This window comes from Candoia aspera, chromosome 6 (assembly GCF_035149785.1).
Source record: "Candoia aspera isolate rCanAsp1 chromosome 6, rCanAsp1.hap2, whole genome shotgun sequence".
Taxonomy (NCBI): domain Eukaryota; kingdom Metazoa; phylum Chordata; class Lepidosauria; order Squamata; family Boidae; genus Candoia; species Candoia aspera.
In genome coordinates this window covers 74,964,671-74,991,889 of record NC_086158.1, presented here as the reverse complement: position 1 = coordinate 74,991,889, position 27,219 = coordinate 74,964,671, and the positions used below count along the sequence as shown (strand labels likewise).

Here is a 27,219-nt window from a genome sequence, read left to right as displayed (position 1 = left end):
CGCTCTCTTTTTTAACCATCTGAATACCAAAAACAAAGAAAAAGAATACACAAAATTATTTAAAAGGGGGGGGGGTTGGAAAAAAGGAACAAAAACATACAAGATGTGTATTTACAGACATACATATTTCAAAACATTGAAGCCATGATTCATTACAGTCATCCATAGCTGATTTGTATTAATAAATTCTGCAAACCACTGAATAGTTGAAGCCATTTCTTTGTCTTTCTGATGCTGAACATGTCTTTTGATTGTGAGTCTAGTTTTTTTGTCCAGAAGTCAACTCCATGTGATAAGAGATAGAATATCAACAAAAAGGTAGCTATTGTCTTCAGCTGGAAAATACAAAAGCACCCTTACCTGGTAAATGGTTGAAGAGGATCAGAGGAAAGCCAAAAATTCCTGTTTTTCACTCTACAGAATTTGAACTCTTCTCCTTTTTGTTCATGGACACTGAAAGAAACCAGCACTGTCAAAATGACATGGTAGCTTGGTGGGACTGCTGAAATGATTTCTTACTGCATTCCACTGAGCCTTGAGCAACTTTGAGTAAGAAATGTTTTGCAAATAACATATCACTCTCACTTCAAAGCACATTGGACTAATGCTTTTATAATGTTGCAATTGAGAATTGCATATTTGATGAGTATTCCTTGATAACTTCTGCTGTATCAGTTAACGTTAAAAAAAACAACTAAGCAAGATCATGTATCACTTCATCCTTGAACTCCTAACATCCTGGAATTTACAGCATTTAGATTGCAAAGTTCAGATATATCTATCTATCTAGAGAAAGAGAGAGAGAGAGAGAGAGATACAGATAGGAATTATTACAGTCTCTTATTCTCTTTCTCTTGTTAAGATATGAACCTGCCATGACACTAGTTTTGATCTCATTGCTGAGGGTTACTTAGAAATACATGTAGATAACATGTATGAATGGGTATTGAATTAATGTGGATTAGGTGCAAAAGTGAGTGCCCTGTATGAAAGGAGCATGCTGAGGTGGTTGGATCATATACAGAGAATGATTGAGGATCAAATAGCAAAACAAATATATGGAAGAAAAGAGAATTGATCAAGCGTAAGTAGAAAACCAAGATAGTTATGGCTAGATGGAACTGATGAGAGGCAGAAAGGCAGAGGTGAGAAGCTAAAAAAAGGGCAACATGTGAAGTAGTTTATGATGGAAGCAAGGATATGAAGACACTGTGAATGTGTTTTCATAAACTACATATTCTTATCTCATGCCCTTAATTTCTTTGGCTTGCTATTTCTTATTCTGTTTTGCACTTTGCATCATGTTGCATATCCCTAAAGATAATAGTGGGATGGATCTGCAATATATCCATGTATGTACAAGCACAGTAGTTTTTTTTTAAGAGCTAATGAAGAACTATTTGATAAAGTTGACTCTGCTGAAGAAACTTTGTTGGGACCTGGATGGGTCAACCTCTCTTGTTCCCACCTGACCTCTCATCAGCCTTTGATACCATCAAGCACTGTATCCTTCTGAATGATCTGAGAGAGTTAGGGATTGTAGGCACTGTTTTACAGTGGTTCTCTTCCTTCCTTAGAGAGCAGTTCCAGTCAGTTGTGGTGGGCCAGGAAAGTTCAACATCCCCTTGGGCAATTCCACAGGAATGGATTCTCTCATCTTGCTGCCTAATATCTATATAAGGCCACTGGGAGAGATCATCTGTCAGTTATTACAGTCTCTGGGCTGAAGAATTACTAGTACACTGATGATATTCAGCTACACATTACCATCCTGGGATAAGGTGGATTTGTTGTGATATGGAGTTGGTGCCTGGAAACTCGGAGCATCTGGACAGGATGAAACAAGATAAGGTTGAACCCAAACAAGACAGAGTTGCTTGTTTCTCCAGAGAACATCTGGTTCTCTCTTCCAGTGGTTACTTGAATGGAGCATCTCTCCCCTTGAAGAAGCAGGTCTGTGATGTGGGTGTCCTCCTGGACTTATTCTGACTACCTGATGGACAAGCTGAGGCCATGGCTAGGGGGACCTTTGGCTGATGCATCACTTGCAACCCTTCCTGGCTAAGGAGGTCCCACTGACAGTCACTCAAGATTTAATCACTTTATGTGTGGATTACTGTAATGTGTTCTACCTGCGACTGCTCTTGAAGACCATTCAGAAGCTGATCCAGAATGTGATGTGAGTAATTATGGGAGTGGCTGGGTACATCCATGTAATGCCTCTACTGCACTGTTTACAAGTAGGCTTCTGGATGCAATTGAAGATGCTGGTTGTTATCCAGCTTCCAGTGGGAATTGCATTTTGAACAGCATCTCTTTGCAAATTAGCTTTGCAAGGAGACCTGGCAGTATGGCATCTTAGGGCTGTGGCAGGATTCCCTGGAGCCCAAAAGTGTTCCCTGGATAAAGGGGAACCCTAGGAATTACCCCCTGAGTCCCCTGGTCATAGCCAGAAGATTGTAAATGGAGTTTATAGATCGAGTGGTGAGTGATCAGCTGGGAGGTGGGATTGTCATCCTTTCCCAAGCCACATTGCAGCCATTTATATGGACTTTAAAACTGACCACCCCATTTCTTAATGCACCAATTTGTTTGCTTTTTCTTTGTTTAAAAGAGGCTTTTTCCAACACAGAGATGAGATTTCTCTTGGTAACTTTTATATTATTTTTGAAACTTAACTGTTGAGCATTCAAACTTGGTTTTGTATTTTATGTTTTGAGCAAAAAGAACCGAAAACTGAACTGTGGATTTATTTTATAGAAGCAAAGGACTATTTTTTTATTTAATTGGTGGTATTTTTTATTGTTTCCTTTTGGGATTTAACAAACTGTCCTGCTGGAATTGGAACTTTCATGGCTATCATGAGAAAGTGAGTGTTGTTGCTTTTTTCTTAACGAGTTAACTGGATACTTCCCATAAACACCTCTAGTGGCAAGACTTTCGCTTTTGAACGATCTCAGACTCTAATATTTTTCCACTGACTTTAAGATTTGGTTGTATTGGCTAATTTTAACCACTAGAGGGAACTAATCATGGCTTCTAGGAGACCAGCTCATTGTGGTTCTGATGATGGTGAGATGATGAGAAATATGATTGATGAAATTTCTAATACCTTTAAACAATCTTTTGATGCCTTTGCGAAGAAAATGGAAAATAGATTTTCTGACTTCGAGAAAAAGATGGAAATAAAATATGGAGACTTTGAGAAAACGATGGAAAGTAAATATTCTGACTTTGAGAAAAAGATTGAACATCAGGTTTTGCAAACTCACTTTGAATCAAGATTAAATATTGACAATGTGAATATAATTGTTTTGAAAGAGATTCCTGTAAGGATTTTGAGGAAGAGAAAAGACTATGCTTTTTTAACAGAGATTCTGAAAAAGAATAAAATTGTTTTTCGATGGGAAAGATTGGAAGGTGTAAGTTTTATGTTCCTACAGCAAAGATTCAGATTGACCTCCATCCATAAGGCCAAGGACTTTCTTGCTAGATATGGACCTAGTTTGGATCAGGGTGTACATAAGAAACCTGCACCTGGAACTAGACCCCAAGAATCTGCTCTACAAGGTGTAGACATGGGTGCTACATCTATGACTTTGATGAGATATCTGCTTAATCATGGCTTGCACTTACCTTACTTGGAATGTGAACGGGGCAAATGCCCTGCCCAAAAGAATTTTTTTTCATTATTTGAAGAAATTAAACCATGGTGTGATATGCTTACAGGAGACTCATATAAGGAAAAAAGATATTAAATATTTGATGAATACAAATTTGGGAGAGGAATTTATTTCAGCAGGTTCGAAGAAGATAAATGGACTTGTAATATATGTTAAACCGCAGCTGAAGCCACATTTATTGCTTTCTGATGGACATGGCAGGTACAGTATGTAGCAGTGGAAGTCAAGCTTAATGGACTTAAATCTATTGTTGTGGGGATATATGTTCCAAACGAGGATAAAAGTAAAATTTTTAGACATCTTCTGAATGAATTGTCATCTTTTTCATATCAAAGCTGGTGTCTACTAGGAGACTAGAATAACCTCCCCACGATTGGACAGGACATCTGAAAAGGAAATTGAGCTTAAACAAGGAAGACCCCCACAGTCCTTTTTTCACATGATAGACAATTTGGCATTTGTAGATTCCTGGCAACACAAAACTGGATTGGCAAGGGAATATACTTTCTACTCAGAAAGACATAAATCCTTTTCAAGAATTGACATGATATGGATTTCAAATAATTTAGCTAATAAAATTTGCAAGGTTGATATTTTACAAAAGACTTTCTCTGATCACAATCCAGTAAGTTTGAAAATAAAGAAATCAACTATGGCTTTTTGATGGAGATTGAATGAAGCTATTTTACAAAGATAAAACATTTTGGTTGGTTGCAAGAGGAGTTTAAAGTATTTTTTTTTACATCAATTTGGACAAAGGGATTGACCTAAAAACTGTTTGGGACACCAAACAATCATTTTGTTAGGCATGCCATGCTGAGGGTTTGGAATAAATTTAAACCAATATTGTCTCCTAATGTACCTATGTGGTTGTCCCGTCAATAAGCTCTTTATAGAAGAGAGATGGCAGGCAAACCAAGCTGGTTGAGATATGAAGATTTGCTGAATTTTGAAGAAGGGATACCTAAACTTAAAACAAGGGAACAACTAGAATTGGAAGGTCGTATTTGTCACTGGTTTAATTTTGCACAACTGTCAAAACGGTTTAATTTGGATAAGAAGTTATATAATTTTGTTCATGAAAAAACACAATTCGAAATGGAACTTTGTACAAACAATGAGCATCTTATTAAGAAAATGTATAAAATGTTGTTGCAACTGAATGTAGAACATGAATATGTTAAAAAATGTATGATTAAATGGGCTAAGAATTTTGGGTATAATATTATGCTTGAACAATGGGAGAATATGTGGAACAAAGGTATGGAATTTACTCTGAATTATAATCTGAAAGAGAATTTTTATAAAATGATGTACCTTTGGTATTTAACTCCTGATAAGCTATCCAAAATGTATAATGGGCTATCAAATGTTTGTTGGAAATGTTTACAGGGTGAAGGAACTTTCTATCATTTATGGTGGACTTGTGGAAAAGCTAAAAAATTCTGGAATCAAATATGTATCATTATTCGAAAGATTCTCAAAGTGGACTTACAACTGAAACCGGAGCTGTTTCTCTTGGGTTTGATGGACCAACAGCTTGAGAAGCAACATGGAACTCTGTTCTTATATATGATAACAGCAGCAAGACTCTTATACCAATTCCCTCAATGGAGGATTGGATGATTAAGTTAATGGAACTGGCCCAAATGGCTAAACTGACAGCATTGATAAGAGAAAATACTGTTAACTGGATTTGTTTTTATTTGGAAGCCGCTTTTGGACTATTTGCTTGTAATGGAAAAAAAAATAAAGTTCTGATTTTGGGTTAGATGATTGAATGGTTTGATTTTAGAGAAATAATATTACTAAATGTTTAATTAATAGCAAGAGATTAACTTTTATGTGCTTTTATATCTGTGTTGGAGAATAAGTCACCTGTCTTTTATCATTTTGTATCTATTCTTGTACTGTTTTACTTTCTCTTTTTTCTTTTTTTTAGACTTGTATTCTATCTGTTCTATATTCTGTATTGTGTGTTTTATCTTGAAAATTAATAAAGCTTTATTTTTAAAAAAAAAGATGCTGGTTGTTATCCATAAAGCCTTAGATGGCATATTGCCTAGATATTGGCAAGACCAATTGTCTCTCTTGTATTTGCCCATCTAATAAGATCCAATGCATACCCACTGTTGAGGTTGAGTTGTTGTGTAAATTGTATAATTTCCTTTCCCTGTTATGGCTGTTTTGTTCCTCTTAATTGTTACATTGTTTTTAACCTTGTTAGTCTCATAAAGTCCATAGAAATTCAAATGATAAATAAAATAAATAAATGTTTTTTTACAGTTCTAAGCTTCCTGGAGTCTTTGGATTCTGGTGGCATATAAATGAGAGTGAAAGGTCAGTAACAATTTCATGTATCATTTTTAGATCATGAATGATGTCACCCATGATCTCTGTTAATTGTGCTAGAATTCAGCCAAAGGTTTCTTGGGCATTTTTCTTTCAACCAATGAAGCTCTAGCAGTCTTCTGGAAACAATAAAATGTGTGTCCACCTGGTAGTTGGGCATTCAGAATCATACCATATCAAGGGACAAAATATTCCACCACAAGCCATTAGGAACTCCACCAGACATTATGCAAATTATGCATCATCCTGCCCGATTCCTGATTTTATTACCTTAATTATAAGCAAGTGGGGGCCAAATATGGGGCCAACCACCACACACAAAAAGAAAAAAGTCTGTCTTTGCTCCAAACTTCCAGGTTTTAAATTAGTTCATCTTCTCTAGGACAATATGGATTTTTTTTTAGAAAAGTCATTGGTGCCAATGAAATTATTTTATAAAACTTGCATTGTTGGAAGGAAGGTTAATTTTATTTAAAACAATGAGTCTGATGAGTAATAGTAGATTTTCCCTTTTCTGGCTATCACGACTGAACCATCACCTACTTAAATCTTGTTTCTAGTAAATGGAGCATTAGTTATTGTTGGGCACTTTGGATGTAGTGTAATTCTCCACATTGGCTGACTGAACGAGGGGTTGTATGCGTGGCTGGCATGTTCTGAGGCTGCTTCTGTTGGTAAGGGGAAGAAGAGGAGAGAAGAGAAAAGTAACTATGTGTGGTTGGGATCTGTGGAATGGATGGAAATGTTATGTTAAATATAAAGAATTCTACTGGACTCTTGGTGACTTCATGGACACATACATGCAGTTTTCCTGGCAACAATATCGAAGTGGCTTGCCATTGCCTTCTTCCCCAGGATGTTTTTGTCAACTTTCCAGTCCACAGATTGCACATGTAAACTTGTAAAAGAAATTGACATGTATTTTCCTGATGAAAAAGAATTACTCTTACAGAACTGACATTCTGCTTAAGTTACAGAATAACAAATGAAAACAGATTTTGCATGTTGTAACCAGCAACTTTTATGCTGAAGGCCAAGGATCAGTGATTGCAAATATAAGATTTTCCTTGAGCAAAACAGCATTAAGAGTTATTAGACTTTGCTCTTTAGGACTTAATGACTATGAAAATAAATTGTGTGGTGATAATAGCTGTCATGAATGCTTGCTGTTAATTTCTTTGCGAACACAGATCACAGAAAACATGAGTGTTACCAAATACTGTAGTGTTTTATGTAACTTTTACGAACTCCCAGGCTAGAAAATAAAATTCAACTCATTTAGAAGGCAGCAGATTAAAAATGGCTGGCTTCATATATTGATCTCAATTCAGTTAACAGTTAGCAGGACATGAAGGCTATGAAATTAATAACTTGCAACCACCTTGTTCCATGGTTTTATTGGGGCTTAAGATGTAATCCTCATACATACTGTACATCTCATTTGAAGGGACTGGAGACTCATGCCCTTGTAATCTCCCAGTTAGACTACCACTATTTTCATAATCTTGATTTAAACCTGTCTTACTTGGTTGAAATCATAGCAATGCCATGGTGACACAGCAGAAACAGAAATTGTCTGAGTTTCTGCTGTGATTAGGGAGAAGTAGGAGAAGGTCCTAAATGTCTGTCTGTTTCTCTTGCATGTATATCAACTCTGGTATTGTTTTTAATGCTGAAAACATTGGATAGAAATGTTATTAAAAAACACATTCAGAATTCAGATCTCTGTGTCTGTCTTGATAAGATATGGAGATGGGAATATTCAACTGTTTTTCTTCTCTCTATAACACCAGCTACTGTAAAGGTAGATAACCCTGGACTTCAACTCCCATCAGCCCCTGCCCACATGGAGAATGGCAGATTGTCAGATTGTCCAGTTACTGGCATTCATGGTGCTCAACAGTCCACCAAAGTAATTTGCATTGGATTAATCATTGGTATTTTAACTGTTGAACCAGTTTCATTTCAATACATTTCCCTCATTTCTGAAAGCTCAGCCTAGCTACAGTATTTTTGTTTGAAGATGCTATTTTAAAAAAGGAAAGAGATTTAACCAATTTCTAATAGCTAGAAAGCTCATCTTTAGCTATTCTTTTTTCATTCTGTTTTACATGAGCATGAAATAATGTGAAACCAACACACAGACTTCCCTCTCTTTGAACCCATGTGGGATTACACATCACTGCATTTCAACAGGTTCTGCCTCCCTCAACCTGTACAAATTTTAATTCCTGTGCATGGGTAGAGTGAGAGATTAGCACTGTAATGGTTGATCTTTTGGGAAGTCCTTATCAATTACATTCAAATATCCATTTACTCTTTGATCATATCAGTTAAAAATATCCCTGTACAGCTTTGAGCTCACTCTGTTCCTGAGGAAAAAACTGTATATTAGTATCTATGACATTCCCAATAGCTTTATAAGGCTCCATATCAGCTCCCCATCTCTCCAGATCACTGCAATTCACCCGATGATGCCAAGATTGAGCAGGATAGTTTATAGAGAGTGGTGCAAGGCATTACTGCAACATTACCCCCCTCCCAGTGGTTGAGTGACAAAGCCCAACAGCCTCTCCCTATAGCCTAACTTTTTTCTATATGCAATCCAAAAATCATCATCTTTTCAGAACTAATTCAGCAGAAAGTCTTAGAAATATCCAACAGTTTATCCCTGGTCAAATAGTCCAACGTTATATTCCTTCTTTCTGCTGTGCACAATCTTGACTTTTAAATAATTGCCATGGGATCACAGGATTTGATCTTTCATCACTCTTTGGCATTTAAATCTTCAAAGCTTTCACCAGCCTACTTTGTAAATCCCATAAAGAAGCATCATCCAGGATTTCTTGTCGCAGCTGTTCCATGTCCAGATAGTTTTCTTGATTTGTCTTTTGTATTCTCATTTTGGCAATCTCAATTTTGTTGCCTTCCTTGCCTTCAAACTCTATAATGTCTATATCAGGTAAGAGGTTTTTTAAGTTTTTATCATCATCTTCTAAAAGTTTATCCATTGAAATCTGTATCCTTTCTGAGATATTAATATTTCAGTCCATGTTTCAAAAAACTCTTTAAGATAAGAAAAAGTTAACCAGCTTAGCCATTTTAACTCTTTTGTCCCTGGTCCTTTAGTTCCCTCTAGGATCCATTTGCAACCTTCATCAAGCCCCAGTTCCTAATATGGGTTAGTTCCATTTCAGTTGTTCCCCACAAGCATATCATTTAATTATATACTTGTTTTTCAAATCTGATAGCAAAAATAACCAATATTCCAAATCTCTCTAGTCTCACAATCCATTTACAACTTTTTAAAACTAAAATCCCATTTCCCCCCCTTTTTGCCAATTGTATACTATTTTAAATTCTTAAGCCTCTGTTTAAAATTTCTTAATCCAAAGAAGAGGGTAAAACTCACCATGTGTCAAATTAAGTTTGCCATTTTGAAGGTCTCTAATATCCATAAAGTGATTAAATTGAACATTTCCAAATGTGATTAGGAAGTGACTTCGATTGGCTTTGTGTCCTTATGAAAGGCTCCACCACTGCTGAGAGCAAAGACGTCATCTCCCTCGGCTCCTGGAGTTCAAACCCATGAGAGACTGCTGTTGAACGGTCTCCTCAGGAGGAGCTGCCATTCAGAGCACTCATGGGCAATCTCCTGTTCTTTCTTTTCTGGAGAGATTTCTAGGACCGGTCTACTCGCCAGTCTTTCATTCTTCACAGTGGTCATTTCCGCTCATTTGAGGAGACGTCTTCAGCCAGCCATGGCTCACACTGGAAGCCCATTTTTAGAAAGTACAAGTCAGAGAAACTCATAAAATTCTCTAGCAAGTATAAGCCCAGAACGATCTCTGGATAAATGATGTTTAAGTTTCGATGTGTGTGGTTTTGCTCCGCAGTTATACTGTTGCTATCATCCATTGGAAAACGGATTCTGGCTGATAGTTTCATTTTTAAAGGCTGAAGAAGGGAATCAACTGTCCTAGATCTGATTCTAATCAAAAGGTTCTATCTTATTTTCTTGTATTTAACCTAATTGTTCTGATATGTATGTTGGATCTGTGATCTGTAATAAAGTAATTCAATTCAGTTACGATCGTTTACTATTATATAGATTATACAGATTTATAATATATTATAAAATATTATATTTTAATCCAAGTTGATATATAAGAATAAAAATGTGATGTATCTTCCAATAGAATAGTTTGTACTTTTAATTTTATCTTAAATTATATTGCAATACTTGTATTTTGACATTTCCATGTATTTCTCCCCCACTCCCAACCCTCTGTGATTCCATGTCTAGCTGGAGGGAAGAGCCAAGTGGTATATTGCAGGATCCTTGTGATATTCAGCACATTTACTTAGATGAGGAGGTAGAAAATACCATTGCCAAATTTGCAGGGGGTGTATTAGATGATATCCCAAAATCCTTCCTGTCTTTATATTCATACAATTGTTTCACTTTCCTCTCTCTCTGCCTTCCCCCCCCCCCCAAGTTAATTGTTTTATTACATTATAAAATGCAAATAATACATTATGGAATACAGATGATAGCTGAGTACAGTGGTATTTATACAGTAGAAACTAGAAATTGTAAACATTATGATTATTTAGATAAACCTTTAAAGATGAGGGAAAAATGGTTTATATCAATGTTAATGAACATAAGGTTGCTTAAATTGTACAATTAATGCTAACATTGATAAACAGCTGCCAGATGCACTGAATTATTTTATAATATGAGAAAGGTTTCTGTCTTTGAGCTTAATTTGTTGTTTATTCGTTTAGTCGCTTCCGACTCTTCGTGACTGCATGGACCAGCCCACGCCAGAGCTTCCTGTCGGTTGTCAACACCCTCAGCTCCCCAAGGGACGAATCCATTAACTCTAGAATATCAAGCTTGAGCTTAATACTTAATACTAAACTCTCCACTGTATTATTGTTATTTTTTTAATGTTAAAAAAAGAGAGGGAAAAAAGGAGCTGCCTAGAAAAAATAGATAGGCATTTACTTTCTAACTTCCCTGGTGGCTTTTGCACTTGAGACACTTCGGAGGCTTATGACTGATTCTTGGAACCTCAGAAGCAGGCAGGTATGTTGTAATTCCTTCATGATGGTTCTTCCTGGAATTGAAATTAAATTCAGGAAGCCAAGCCAGGAAAGCTGCGGACTGTTGGAGAGGTGACTGTATCTGTATGTAGTGTGCGCGCGTGTGCACGTGGTTGTGTGAATGACCACAGCATGCTCTCCTTAGCTTTGCAGCTAGGCTAAGCTGAGGAATCCTCCCTACCACAGATAAATATTTGATCAAATTTCTTCCTCCTTTGAAAAAAGAACCAGATTACTTTTATCATGTATGATTGAGAAAATGCAGAACAAAAATTTAGTGGAGCACTAAGCTTCCCTGCTACTGTGTTAGTACTTATTTATGCTGTGCACATTGCATAAGACTGCAGGTCTCTAGTTAACTCACTCACAGTTTGGGAAAACTATATATCAACCAATGTAATGACATTCTCAGTCTTGCAAGGATTACAGTGTCATACTTGGATTGTATCCTGATGTGCACAAGGTACAAATAGATGGGTTGTAACCAACCACCTCTAGATAGAGTGAGCAAAATATATTTTAAATACATAATAGTCAGTTTGATGGACACTCAGACACCATGGCACCAAGGAATATTGGCAAGAAGTTAAGAGTTGTTGATCCCTTCTTCCTTTTGTATGTATAAGAAATACCTGGGCAGAAATATTTAGCTCGGTTATGTAGCTGGCTGAAGCCATTTGTGTATTCTTTCATATATAATCATCCCCAGGTGGTATTGTTTATATTCCCTGACTCTTAAGGAAAGTATTAAAAGGTAGCAAAAGCCTCCAGACAGTTTGAATCTCAATGTAAACCTTAAATCCCTGGAGGGTGCTATGCAATTACCACTATCCACTGCCACTCATGGGGCTCCAGGCATCCTGAATGGTTGTGGATTGGTATAACTTCACTCTCTTAATATTTATTTAATAAACTCCTCTTTGGCATTTCACCCTTGTTTGAGCCTAGTGCCTTCAAATCCTAAAGAACCGATTAGCTCCCGGGTTGCCAACACAGTAGATACCAAAAAGTGAAGTCCCATGATAATCCAAAGTATTGGTTATTACTTATAAAGCCCTTCCTGATACAGGCCCTGGTTATTTAAAGAACTGCCTCCCATGGGTTTTGTCTGGTCAGAGCAATTGGACAGAGTTGGCTTGCTCCAGATCCCATCCATTCAGCAATGTCATCTGATGGGACCTGGGAAGCATGCCTTCTCTGCCCTCTGGAACACCATCCCCCCTGAGAGTTGTCTGGTCCCTACCTTGGCCATATTTAAAAGAGCCCTGAAGCCTGGCTCTTTCGCCAGGCCTTGCGTTGGAGTCAGTGGTGGATCCAGTGTGTTAATTTGTCCTTTTATGGTTTTTCTTCCAGACATTTGGGTTTCAGATATATTTTATCATTCCTTTCTAATGCAGGTCACCCAGAGTCATTATAGAGTTGGCTGGCCTTATATATTTAATAACATAAGAACAATACAAATGGCAATAATATAGACAACGTTGGAGTGATCTATAGGAAATTCTGCTGGCCAACTCATAAACAATTCACATTGAGGTGTGAGAGTCAGAAATTGACACGGACCTGTCCCCCACCCCATCCCGCCTCCCCTGCCAATGTCACTGGTAGACCTCCAGGAAAAGAAACTCAATACTGGTTGCATAGCAAGGTGTGGAACCACTCCTGTCTGAGGCAAGCCTTGATCCAATTGCTGTGGTAGTTGTATCTGCTTTGCACAGGTTTGTTATTTCTGTATCTACTTGCTGTTGATGCTGTAACAATGCCTCAGCCTCTTGTTCTGCAGAGGTGGGGTGCCTTCAGGATTGTAGCCATCCTCAAAATCTAAAAGCAAGGTGTTCAATGTCTACTTTGTTGTTATATGAACAGAATCCAAAACTTTCACTGCTCCTTTTAAAAGAAAACAAGGTCAAGGTGGGGCTGTTCTGAATCTCTTTCTGACAGTGTTTATTTTCCCGAGGGCTTAGTAATCATCTTATCTCCCCCACCTGCTTCTCAAGACTAGAACTAAATTCCTGCCCACTTACACAATGAATATCTCTATATCTCTGTCGCTGTTTCTGTTTGTACCATCTTTTTTAATTGTGTGACTCCACACAATTGTGGGCATGCTCCAGGTCCTTTCTATTAGGCAGTGCCATCTTGTGGGATCTAGAAGTCATGCTTTCATGTAGAGGAGCATGGAGATAACCTTGAAGGAGGAATGCAAGAACATTTAAGTACATGTCAACTTAGCCTTGGGAAAGAAGAGGGGTGGGAAAGAAATTCAAGATAGCCCCAACTTGATTCTCTTTAGTACAAGAAGGGGCAGATGGAAACTCTATCAGGCTGTCAAGATCCTGTTATTATAAAACCACAGAGTTCCAGAGTCACTGTGGTGTGTTTCTTAACCTCAAAAGGCTGACGCTTCTCTTGCAGCTCCTGCCCTATGGAACAGCATCTTCCCAGAGATGCAGATGGCCCCACCCCTGTTGGCTTTCTCACCATTCACCACTTGGCAGAAAAATATTCTACCCCCTTCTCATGGTTCCTTCTTTGCAGCCTTCATTGATTTTAAGTCAGCTTTTGATCTAATACCAAGGGAGAGATTGTGGGATAGTCTGAGAGATTCCACAGTTGACAAAACGCTGCTAGCTCTTATTCAGTCGCTTTAATCAAACACCTTCCTGGAAATTAGATGCATCCCCTTTGGACATCTATTTAAAGCAGTCCCAACTTATAGAGGTGTAAGACAAGGCTGCATATTAGCTCCATTACCTTTCAATTTGTGTCTGAATCCAATAATCCAAGCCCTTGCTGTTTCAGCCCATCATCCAACTATTTTGGCTGATCGTGCAATTCTAGCACTATTGTATACGATGATGTAGTCATTATGTCTACCTCACAAGCGGGAATGAGAAAAGCACTTAGGGCACTAGCTTTATTTTGCACAAATCAAAAATTTTCAATAAATTATGAGAAAACTAGAGTTTTAGTTTTTGCCCGACACCATTATAAGGCTCACAAATGGCGTATAACTGGGACTCCAGTTGAACAGGTGTGCACCTATAAATACCTTGGAGTGCAGTTCCATGCTTCCTTATCCTGGAATGCTCATTTTCTGTACCGGGCAAGTGTTGCACAGCATACTTCATCAGCTATTATAAGATTCTACCATTCCAAAGGAGCCCATTATATTCCTGCAGCTTGCAAGGTCTTTCAAGCTAAGGTAGTCCCTCAGCTTCTCTATGGCTGTCAAATCTGCTCCCTTGCTAAGCTCAATACTATTGAAACCATTCAGAATAAGTTTATTAGAGCCTTATTGATGGTACCAAAAAGTATTAAAAATGCCATCCTACGGGTAGAAATAGGTATAGTTTCATTGGATGCATGGTTCCTCCTTCTTACCTTCTGGCTAAAGTTAATTCTGTTGTCTATAGGTTTAGCCCCATTAATATTTAGAGATCATTTTAAGCCATCTTGGCTAAAAAAAGCCTTAGACAAAATTTAAATTGCTGGGCTTCTCTATGGAAAGTCTGTGCTCATTAGGACTTGATAATGCTAGAACTGCCCTGAAACAACAAATCTGATATAGATCTCCAAACAAACTTAAGCAAGGTGCTGCACCCCAATATTTGTGATTTTCTTCCAGAAGGGTTCATTCCAGCTTATTTGTCATGCATCACAATTTTGAAATTTCGTAAAGCTTTCACTTTAGCCAGGCTGGACGCACTGCCCTCAGCAGTCCTTTTTGGACATTTTAAGGGTACTCCTATGCGCCTTCAGTTATGTCCATGTGGTGACGGCTCAATAGAAACCCTAGGCCATATGCTATTATACTGTTCCCTATATAAGGACTCTTGGCAAACCACCCCGCTATAGTCTGCCAAGAAAACATTGTAAAAGCAGGGTCCCCCCAAAGGGTCAGATATGACTCGGTGCTTGCACAGGGGACCTTTCACCATATAAGGACTCTAGACAGATCCTTATATATGTTATTGAAGAAATTTCCAGGCAGGGAGTGTGATTTCTATCTAATGCTACTTCTTTCAGACCTGAAAATATCCTCCCAGGTTGCCCAGTTTTGTGCTACCAACTGCACAATACACCACACCATCACTTAGATTTAGAATTTTGTAACATAGTATTTTATTTCAACTTATTTTTGTATTTTCATTCTTAATTAATTTTAGATCATAGTATACAATTTGTTGTTTTATATGTATGTATAAATGTAAGATTGTTGCTATTGTATAGTTTTATTGTGTCTGGCCTTAGGACTGTAATAAATGTGACTCGACACTACTCAAAGTTAGGAAAGCTTAAGTGTGCAAATTTGTTCAGCCAGAGAGAAGTGCAGATGCTTCTGAAGTTACAAACACACACACCAGATGCTTGGATCAAAAATGCAAGGTGCTGGATGTACCTGCTAGCAAACTGGGATTGTGGAGTTCGTTTCCAAGCAACCTATTCCTATTTCTCAGAGAATTATCCAATGTCTCATCTCAAGGAAAGTCAGCAACAAAGCTCTGAAGGCAAGTCCACTATACCTCCCAGGAGAGAATTTCTATTTGTGGAGATTCTATGTAGTGGCTATGACTCAGGAGCATTGATACCCCTGTTGTTTTTATGGTCCCTTAAGACAGCCCTGACTCCTGGTGATTGCAAGAACAGGCCCTGCGGTTTTCTTGGCAACATTTTCGTAAGCGGCTTGCCAGTACCTTCTTTCTAGGGCTGAGAGAGAGTGACTGGTCCGAAGTAACCCCGCTGGCTTCAGGCCTAAGGCAAAGACTAGAACTCATGATTCCCAGCTTCTAATTCAGCACCTTTAATTACTACACCAAACTGGTATTGTATCTTCTTAAAAATGGGTGGAATTCTTTTCAAAATCATCTACATGAGCAACCAGTCCAGCCGATCTTTCCTACTTTTACGTGTCGTGAGAAGACTTTTTTTTTCTCCATCTCAAATATAAGGAAACAAAGAAACAAAATGTTAAACAAAGAAGAGTCAAAGCCTGGTAGCTCTGTTGAAAAATGAACCAGTGGGTCATTAATCAGATCCAACCACAGGGATGAAGATAGGTCCAAATCACTCAACTAATCCCACACAAAAGATTTCAAGCTTGTTTATGATACTTGGAATACAATAATATCACACACACCTCAAGGATCCTCCCTACAGCTTTCCTGTGGGAAAGAAAGAAGCCCAATTTACTGAACAAGGTGACAAGGGCCTGGCCAGCAAGTGAGGCACATTGCAAGCCTTTGCTAAGAAACCACCATCAATCTGACCACAGCCGGCTGTTTGTGAGAGTAATGGGCCCCGGTCCAGATCCACCAGATCACATCTTCCTTGTGATCGCTTTCCAACACCACCACCCTTCCACCAGCTAGTGGCTTTGGTAGGGAGAAATCAAGGCCCTTCTCCATGAACTCTAAGTAGACCTGCCACGTACAAGGAAACCAAGCAATAAATAAATGAGTACACAGGTCAGGATATTCTAGATTGGGGACTGAGCAGTCAGCATTTTCAAAGTACAGGGAACAAAGTGTTCTTCTATGTGCAAAAAATGTAAGGCAAAAGCATACATTACACCAATGGGAAGTGGGCCCATTGTGTTATGCACATTTAGGTAACCATCCCAGTGCTGGTATCTAATCCTGTGGGAGAGATCCCATGATTGTGGCCGCATAAAGTACACAAAGGTAACCCAGGTCTTACTAAAACATCTTTCCTTCAAGGAGGACCTTCCAGTCTACACATTCAAGCAACAATGTACACGTTCAAGCTACTGGAATGCTGTACCAAGTTCAGACATTGATCCATCATAGCCCAAATGGTTCTATCTGCATTGCCTGCCTAAGGCTGCATCTTCTGCCATTCGGAGCCAAGAATATCTATTCTGGACCTGTCCCATGGATATGGAGTGTGAATTGTGCATGGTATAAAGTGCTTATTTTTTAATGTCCTGAACTTAAGTGCCAAACGGTCACCTTAGGAGTAGTCTCTGTTCTAGTAACAGAATTGCCCTGTTCTGTTGATGCTTTGATATGCCTCCCCCCCCACCCCACAGGGCGCCAGGCCCAGCACTGGCAGGGTAGTAGTATTTTAAAACTCTTCTTTGTAGGTTGGTCTTCTCCAGCCACTAACCCTCCAGCATCATTTTAATTAATTTTATTAGACTTATCAACTGCTTTAGATTTTTTGCAAGGAGAAAGATAAACGTACTTTGACTAATAAGGTTAATAAATAGAAATATACTGACCTGTAATCGGTTGTGGTGGGTTCTTTGCTTATGTATAACTCAGCAATTAGAAGATGTAGATTTGCAGCTGATGTTGGTTAATTGCAAAAAGGTAAGCAGGATTTGGTTGGTATTTGGATGGGAGACCACCAGGTAATAAAACTAAGCTAGCCTGGTGAGGCAAAAGGAATCCAAAAAGAGGCAATAGGAAATCACTTCCTCAGTTGCAAAGAAAACCACATGGATGTGTTCATAAAGTAACTGGGAACTGAACTCAACTTGAAGCCAGCTGCCTTAATTATTTGTGACGGCGTCTTCATTTATGAACAGCCCAGCAATTAAGTGGGAGTTTCTGTGAAGTCGTCATTCAGATTTGATCATACTTTTTAGTTACAGCGATTATTCCTTTCTCTATTTCTGCATGTGCCTCTTTGGAAAATTCAAATGCCAGGATATTTTATTCTTATTTAGCAGCACCAGATGTTTCATAGATTACAGTGCAGGATAAGGGGGGAAAAAAGGATGTATTATTTCCTCTCCTGTAATGGCCATAGGAGGCAGGAAAGGCCAACCTGGCACCCTGCAGATATATTGGGACTGAAACTCCTCTTCGTCCAGGGAACCAACTCCAGTCTAAAGCTGCAGGATAAATAGAAGCCTGAGGCCGCCTGCAGATTAGGCGGTGCAACGTTTCACTTTGATGAAGGTCTGAGTGATCTCCCACCCCCAAAGCTAGTTCAGGACACGACAGGAAGGAATTCCCTTCCATTCTTGAGGGAAGCAGAGCAGCCACATCGCTCCTCTTCACCTGCTCTGACATTTGCAACAGCTGAAAAAGGGGGGATACCACAGGGAAGCCTTTCAAGCTTCTGAAAGGACTAGTTGAAGCTACGAAGCATCATAGTGAAAACTGCAGAAGTTCCAGTGTGCAGGGCTCTGTCAGCTGTCTTGCACAGCTCTATTCCACATGCATCCCTTCAAACAAATGGTAGCTCATTTAATCCAAGCACTTGAGATGCATTTAATTGGTATAGCACGTGTAGATTCACTAACCCTAACAGAAAAACCAGCCCATGCAGGCAGCTCTGATAGTAAAATGTTTCCATTGCAACATTATTTAAATATTCCCCATGGGAGTCTGCAAGGGGAACAAGCATAGACAAGTATGCAGGATGACATAATCCCATGAAGATGTCTTGATACAAGCGCATAACTGGGGTATTTGTGCAGTGAAGCTACTGCACGTATATTATTTTTGGCACAATTGCAGTGTGTTGCAGATGCTGCTGCATGTCCCAACCATTTGGAAACTCAGCAGACTTTGCAAGGACTTGACTTCTCCCATCTAACAAGTTAAGGACAGATCGTCATGGAGCAAATGCACTGTATATGGTTGCTAAGATTCAACACTGACTTGACAGCACATAATCAATCAATCAACAATCAATCAATGCATTTAGCCAACTTTAATTTTTATGGTACCTTTTGCATTCTCTTTAAAACATTAGTCAACTAGAATTTAAACCCTTGAGTGGACTCATTCATTTGCTAAGGTATAAATACGTTCTATGACCAGTGGATGAGGTTTAGGGGATTAATGATGATTAATGGTGCTAAAATATAGAAACGGCCATGTAAACATTTAAGATTCAAAATCCCTATTTGTGGTACGTAGTTTTCTAACTACATTCATACATTAGAAACACTGAGGCATTCAGTCTCTTTAATGAAACTGAAGGGCACCAGAAGGCTTTATTAAAAGCGAATATTCTTCTATCAAATAATTTCAAAGAAAACACACAGCAGAAATGTAAGTACTCTAGCTCTAGACAACTGTGAACCTAAGTGTTTTGACATGGCATGACATGCAAAGCTAAAAATCTTCGGAAACCACGTGCTTTCCAAATATATGCAAACATTTAGCTCTCTAAGGAAAGCTTCAAGGCCGTAACTATACTCAGGTATTCTTCATTCAAAGGATCCATTTCCATGGCTTTTCCATAGGCTTCAAGGGCTTCTTCTTTTAATCCAATGCTTTGGCAGAAGAATCCCAGGCTTTCAAATACCTCAACACTATTTGCACCTTTCTTAACTGCCTTATCTAACAATTTCTTCAAGCTCCGTTCACACTTTTTTTTCTCAAATGAACTGTTTTTAATTTTCAGCCCTGCCAGGTACTGTTTCATAGCGTTGGCTTCTGATTTTATGTGACGCTCCAGAAAACGCCCGTAATTAAAATGGAGCTGTTGCTTCTCTGTTGAAGTTAGACTGCTCATGGCAGATACTTTCTGAAAGGTTTCATCTGCTTTCCGTAGCTGTCCTTGTTCTGCATACATGTTAGCAAGGTCAATATAAGCATAGGCAAACTTGGTTTTACGCTCCACCACTTTATTAAAATGAGAAATGCAAAGCGTATTCAGTTCATACATCTTTAGAATGGATTGGAATTTGCCTTTTGACACTTCTTTTTTCAATGCAAAGTACTGTGTCCTATAGCAAATCCCAACCTGATGGTGCAAGAATCCAGAGTTGGGGGTCAAGCTTAATGCTTTCTTCAAATGTTGCAGCGATGCCTCTACATCACCTTTCTTCCTGTAAAATTTGGCAGCGTATCTTAACACATAAGGAACATCAGGATATTTTCTAAGCGCTTCCTCAATGTACTTTTCTCCTTCCTTCACTTTGTTTGTTTCTTGCAGCTTTAATGCAAGGAGAGGAACAACAAATACGTCATCAGGATTCAGTTTTACTGCAAGCCGCAGAGGTTCCAGTGATGACCCTTTCCCTGAACACTTTTTTGCGTAATAATCTTCCAGGCGGTATACTGTGATTGCATAGCCCGAGTTAAATTCTGGGTTTTCAGGTTCTTTTTGCCGTGCCTTTTCAAAGCTCTCCTTGGCCTTTTCGTAGTACCTTCCTCCAAATTTTAGGAATGCCCAACCCTTTTCACAGTCGATCTGGGGGAGCTCCATCTTATATGGAGAGTCGCTTCCATGATGCTTGCAAATGCTTTCGACCTTCTTCACATAGGCTTGGGATTCAGTAAGATCGCCCAGGTGGTAGTACACCCAGGCATAGTTGCCCCACGTAACCAGGCTCTCCTTTTCATCTTCCCCTGGGTACTCTACGGGCACAGCCTCTTCAGCTTTCCGTAAGTTCTCCAGTGCTTCATCCTTCTGGTCATTCAGGAATTTCACATAGGCCAGCAGGTTGTAATTTTGGACTTTGGATTTGTTGCTTAAGAACCAGATCTGCTCAACAATCCTTTCCTCCAATTCATCGGGATCAATATCCTCCTTTTGCAACATCCATGTAAAATGGCATTCCAGTTGTTGGAGAATCTCCTTTAAACCCTCCCGGGAGAGGAAGCTGCAGAACAAAAGGAAACAAAATGAGAGACATTTACAATTGACAAAGAAAGAAATTCATTTCAAGAGTACATTTTTGTACTAAACCTTTCCATTTAATGTATAGAAGTTGATTAGTAATAATTAGGCTAGTAATATGTATCTAGATTATATTCCTTTGTTATATTTTGCCAAGGACTACCTGCACATGAAGCCTTGTGCCTGCCCAATGTGTATTAAAACGTGTATGACTGTGGTACGACCAGTGTTCAGGAATCCACTGCAAAATAGGGATGACATTAGACCAGTGTTTCTTAAAGTGTGGTCCCAGGACTCCTGAGGGTCCCGCAAGACCTTTTCAGGGGTCTGCAGAATCAAAATTATTTGTGATATATTGAAGATATTTGCAAAAATTTTAAACAATGTCACTCTTCTCACTTTTAAAAAATTTGTTAAAAGAATATAGATGTGATAGTATGTGGGAAAGTCCTCAGGAGATTGGGCCCAAGAGATGCTGCCAAGGGAACGGACAGAGAAGAGACAGCATAGCCCGCAGCTGGATAGTGGGTGGGGCAAGAGGCTGAGAAGGGACCCTCCCTAGTTTCGCAGGTTGTAAAGGAGATGGGGCGGGAGGATTGTACTTTCAGACCTGCAAGATTCTGTCAATGTAGCTGTACAATAAAGTACAATTAGCTGATCTGGTTGTGATTCCTATCTGGTTTACCCTGAGAGTTTTTTCATGAAAATATTTTATTTATGTTAATATCTAATGGGTTTAATATTGTTACTTTTACATGATTCTATAAATAAATATTCTACAAATATGTCAGGGCCAGTGGGCAGAGACACTCAGGCCAAGCAAGAAAGTTGGACAAATGGAACCATAGTTTATTTGGTAACTGGAGACCTGGATCAAAGAGGTGAAGAATTGTTGGCTGGTGAGGCAAACAGTCACAGCAAAAGATGACACATGTGCTAAATCTCCCCCTTTGCCTAAAGCAGATTTTGCTAAGTCTGCTACATGGTTGATCTTTTTTTTTCCTGCAATAGAGGGAGGGAGGAATTACAGACTTTTCATCCAGAAATGTTCTGTCTTCCTAGCAAATTAAATTAAAAGGCCTCTCTATCTATCTATCTATCTATCTATCTATCTATCTATCTATCTATCTATCTATCTAATTTATCCCCGCCCATCTCCTCCCATCGGAGGACTCTGGGCGGTTTACAACAATCGATTAAAACCATCACCATAAATACAATGAGTAAAATACAGTAAAAAATAATATAAATAGAGGTAAAAATAAATATTAAATGAAGGCAATGATAATGATGATGTAAAATGAGAGACAGTAACATTTTGAAAGTAAGAAATGATTCAGCCCCATAATCCACTATCATGGGAGATGTTTAAAGAAAGTGAACTAGTGAGGCATTTTTGTACTTTTTAAGTATTATTTTACTTACAGATAGGAATTAGCAGTAGTTACAGTAATGGACTTCTGTGTAAGAAATGGCAAACTGAAGACTACGGCAGAATGAAGAGCTGGCAATTAGATCTGTTCTTCATAATTCCTCTCTGGACAAGGAGAGGACTTGAGATCACCCACGAGTACTCCAGACAGCTGCTCCTCATGAGGAGACTGCAAGACAGCAGTCCCTGACAGGTTTAGAGCTCTGGGAGATGAGGGAATAGCCGTCTTGCTCAAACCATGGTTGGTACCTTTAAGGACACTGGGTACACATACTTCCTTTTCTAAGCAATTTTGGAAATTGCTTGTTAACTGCTTTCCAGCTATTGAGATCCTTTCGATTGACATGTCTGAAAACACTGGGTGAGTTTCCTTCAATGCTTAGCAAAAGAAGTTTTAAATACAAGTTCTAGGATTTTTTTTTTTAATAAACAGCAAAATAGTGATTAGAACTTCGATTTTGGAAACTTACATATGGGCTAAGGGTCCAGATGGATTTGAAATAAGATTTTGGAATTAATTATAAGAATCCTTCCCGTGGGAAAATTCTTTTGTTTTGAATGCCTTTGTTAAAAAAAAACATGATAGGATGAGACTTTGAAGGTTGGACACTAGAGGGAACCAGAAGGAACTAAAGATTGCAATTAAAGGAGAACTCTTAAATTTGACTTACTAAAACAGAACGGAGAAAAATATTTTAACATTGGACATACTGAAGGACATTTCTGAAGAATGGACCCATAAGTTAATTTTAAGAGTGTCTGCTTCTATAGATAGACTGTGTTTAAAAGATGTTATGGAAGAGGAACAAGTTTTACCTGACAAGACTGAGACTAATCTGAAAGTGGATTTAAAAATGACAGACTACAAGAATGGAATGGAAAAAGATGCTACATTGGAGATACAAAAGAAACCAGATGATATCTTAATAATTAAAAGGGATATACAAATAACAAACCAAGAGAATGACCTGGATAATTTTCCTATATTGGATTTACAAAAGAGCTTGCTGAAGCTTTGAAGAATTTTGTGAGTAGGGACAAAGAAAAAAATGAAAAGAAATCAAGCTCTACCACATTATTTGAAGGGACTCAAGATCAAGATTGCTACAACTAAAAGGAAGGAATATCAAGTTGATTTATTTGATCAAGGTTAAAATAGGTATGTTATCATCTCTGGTAACCCTCAATGGACTTTTGCTGATCAGGACTGAAACAACAAGGCTTTAAGGATTTGTTTATAGGTAAGAGATGGGTATGGAAAGGAGATCATTTGTTGCACTTTAAGAGAAGGATATAGGTTACTAAAATTGTTTATATTGTTGTGATGAAGGGGTAAATTATTTCTTTATAAATTTCTTTTTCTTTACTATATTCTTATTTTTCTTTTCTATTTTTCTTTTCCGCACCTATTTTTTTTACTCATTTTTTAGTTTGCATTAGTTTTTTTCCTTGCAATTGTAATTGTTAATGAATTATTTTAAAAAAAGCAGTAGTTACAGCAATATGTGGATCTTGATTACGTGATGTTGACTTGCATTCTAATTGTATTTCATACGAAAATAATTGTGCAGCTTCCCAACTTGGTCATTTTAAATCTGACCTAAAATCTAGCAAGACTAATATATTGTCCTATCTTCAGAAATGAGGCTGGTAATTAACCAGCAGAGGGCTTTTAGGCAGCTTTCCAAACAAGATTTTCAGGTCCACCATATTATTTTTAAAATTACTTATGAGTGTTTTTAGCCACAAAACACTTGTTGCTCTATTCCTCGTCTTCTTGGTATTCCATGCTTTCCGATCAGTATCTCACAGCCCATGAGTTTGAATGTGAGAACTGTTCTTAACAAGTTGTTGTTGTTGCTGTTGTTGCCATGAATGCCACTTGACTCTTGAGTTGAAACTTTAGGTCCAAAGCTCCTGCAAAAAGATGGAGCTAACTGCAAAATCAAACCCCTTCCCACAGCCACTGTTTATTCTATGCAGTATTCAGGGTTTAAATAATATACCCAACCGTAAGCTAACCACTAAGATACAACATGCTAGGTTTGTTAGTTGGTGGTTCTGTTCAGGTAAATACAGCCAAGGTAGACTTGAATCCATCTGTTCAATTCCTCTTCACCTTTTTTCCTTCAACAATTAGGACCCAGATTTGTGTTTTAAGACAGGCAGCCATAAAAACCAAACTTCCTTCCTTCCTTATTTTGAGAGGGAGGGAGGAAGATAAAGGTCTTTCACAACCCAAGAGTCTGCTTAGGCCCACTTCAGAACTTCTGATTTTTTAAAATTTTTTGAACTACTACAGATCTTGGAGGTCATTCCACTCATGCCCAAACTTCCTCTTGTGTAAAATTGCAGTTTAGACTAAGGACTACTGAACAGGCAGATTCAAGTCCACCCTGAATGAAACCCAAAGGAGTGATTTTGGACCAGGCATTGGGCTTATCCACACATCTTCCTTGCCCCTGGGAGAAAGACTCCACATAAGTGTAGAGTACAAAGTGGTCCTCAACTCATGCCAAGCCAGGAGTGTCTGCAGGGGGAGGTTTGGGAAAAAATGTCAAGAGTGTTGGAATATTTTCCTTACATGTTTACAATAGATTTAAATTAAGGATTGATGAAAGAGCGTACAGTATAGGCAGTAGTAATGCCATTTTATAAAAGGAAAAGGCTGGCTCCTACCATTATAAATAAATGAGCACATCAGGTAGCAAAAACCTATGTAAAGGAAGACATATATCTTACTTTTAGGAAGATATATCTATAGGAAAGATAAAATGCCAATTTATATAGACATGGTGGTTAATTATAGATAAGGAAACAGCTATTTTAATAAACTACGAAAGGAAGGAAGAACTGCACAGGAGGAGGAGGATAGAAAGCTAGCACATTCCATTCTACTGATTAGGATTGGCTAAATCTTTAAACTAAAAAAGAAGGGAAAAGAAGGTGTCTGATCCTTCTGACAAAATGGCTGCAACTGCACAATTGTAGCCCTGCCTATTTCCCCCCCCCCCCATGCATCGTCGCACATAAAGAGGGATGAAGCTCTGAGCAGTCACAGTCTGCCATCTTTTTGAAACCCCAGCCCCGAGGGACCCTGCCCCACCGCCCACAGTAGGCTTGCTCGGCTGCCATAGCGGTCTTTCTCCATTTCCGCGGCAAAGCCTTCCAAGGGTTAAGTTTAGGGGCGGGGCTGCGGAGACTACTGCGAACACACCCCGGTCTCCGATTTTCAAGGCAGTTTCCCCCCCCCCCTCTTTCAGCAGCGAGTGCGTGGCAGGAGAATCCGGGAGAAGGGGGTCTTCAGGGTGCCGGTTCGCCAATCTCCCCTCTTCTCCACCCATGGGGGGGCAGAAATGAGGGGGAGCAGGAAGTGAACCCAAGATGCGGGAGGTTTTACTGCCGGTGCCGCACTACGGATGGAAGTTCCCTTGTCTCCCAGCTGAGCCTACCTTTCAGGGTTGCTGCTGTACAGAGAAAACGGGGGGGGGGGAGAAATCGCCTTATAAACCACCCTGATCTTCTAGAGCAGGGTGTTTCAACCTTGGCAACTTTACGCTGGCTGCGGAATCCTGGAAGTTGAAGTCCACACATCTTAAAGTTGCCACGGTTGAGAAACCCGGCTCTAGAGGACGCTCGCTTGGAGCCGCAATCCAAGCGCAATCGGAGCAAAGACCGTCTCACGAGCGAGTCCTATTGACTTCTCAGCGTCAGCTCTGACTTTCAGAAAACCCGTTCAGTTACGACGCTGGTCGCTTCCTCAGACTGCGAAATCATTCGAGCTGTGCCCGCAGGGTCAAGTCGGGATGAACAACCGAAGCCAGAAATGCAGCACACGCCCATCGCAAAAAAAAAAAAAAAACCCACAAAAAACACCCTATTATTATTAGTTCCTTACCTCATGATTGCAGTTTTGTTATCAGATGTGGGGAGGGAGAAGCGATTGGATCTCCTGTTCCCAAGGAATGACTATCCCTGCTTTGCTTTTTCTTAAGCTAAGAGAGAGAGAGAGACCGACAGCCTCCCCTGTGGCCAGAAGAAACCGAAACTTGGGAAATCCAGTTTTGTGGAAACCGAAACCTAAACTTTGCGAAGATGGAAGTAAAGTCTGGAACGGAACCGGTTTCCATTTCTTCCGATTCCGTTGCATCGCTGTTAAGTGGGTAGACGCGCAAGGCAGGCTGACTCTGCCTTGGTTAGGGTAAATAACGGTAAAGCTTGGCCAATAAATCTTTCCAGGTTTAACACTTGACACTCCGTAAAACTGACGGGGAGGAACGGACGCTGCGGCTGCTTGTTTTCCTGTGCTAAGCACACGGGGGACCGCGATTTCTCGCGCATCTGGGAATTTGGCTGAACCTGTTTTCTCAAGGTGCACGATCGAAATAACGTGGGTGGCTCCAGAAGCTTTAGATTTCTATCTGGCCTTTCTTCCAAGCAGCCACTCCGCCCTCTCCCCTACAGTTTTTCCCCCGAACAGCAGCCCTGGGAGGTAGATTGGCCTGGAAGGAAGTGACTGGCCCATTGTCACTTGATGAGGTTCCATGCCGAAGCCTAGACTTGTACCTGGTCCTTAATTGCTACAGAAGTGGGAAATAGCCATAACTAGATTTTCATTTGAAGGAGAAAATGTTTAAATCGGCTAAATGCATTGTGTTTTTGTAAAAATGCTTGCACAGAAATCTCCATTTGGCCTAATGGAGAGAGACAGGTAAGCTGATGGGGTTAGAAAGAGGGGGTGACTATCCATATATGGCAAAAGAAACATTCCAAAGGGTTGTAAAATGGGTAATAGTGTGCATGCGCATGCAAAAGTGTATAAAAGGTCACTAAACTCTTTGACATACATTCCTGTTTTGGAACTGTGCCTGCTCAGCTGACCACAATAAACTCTTCCTCCTGGAAACTGATCCTGATTCAAATTTCATTCCTCAGAGCCGTCTGGCCCTAAATTTCCTTCCAGCACATTCAATTTAAATTAAACTAAAACTTTACATTTTTCTTCAGACTTCTCTTTGGGGTGCCCAGCCA

At 39.3% G+C, this 27,219-nt stretch overlaps 2 protein-coding genes across 2 annotated transcripts in view; both read right to left on the bottom strand.

Moving 5' to 3' along the window:
• The window catches only part of LOC134500247 (putative lysosomal acid lipase/cholesteryl ester hydrolase), a 265,244-nt gene that overhangs the window by 72,092 nt on the left and 165,933 nt on the right, over nt 1-27,219 (bottom strand). The gene's annotated exons all lie outside the window — the stretch shown is intronic.
• Nucleotides 18,822-26,169, bottom strand: LOC134500242 (interferon-induced protein with tetratricopeptide repeats 5-like). Its single transcript, XM_063307428.1, has 2 exons — nt 26,087-26,169; nt 18,822-20,739 (listed from the first exon to the last, which is right to left on the bottom strand). The coding sequence occupies exons 1-2, from the start codon at nt 26,089-26,091 to the stop codon at nt 19,290-19,292; spliced, it is 1,455 nt and encodes a 484-aa protein (XP_063163498.1). The 5' UTR covers nt 26,092-26,169; the 3' UTR covers nt 18,822-19,289.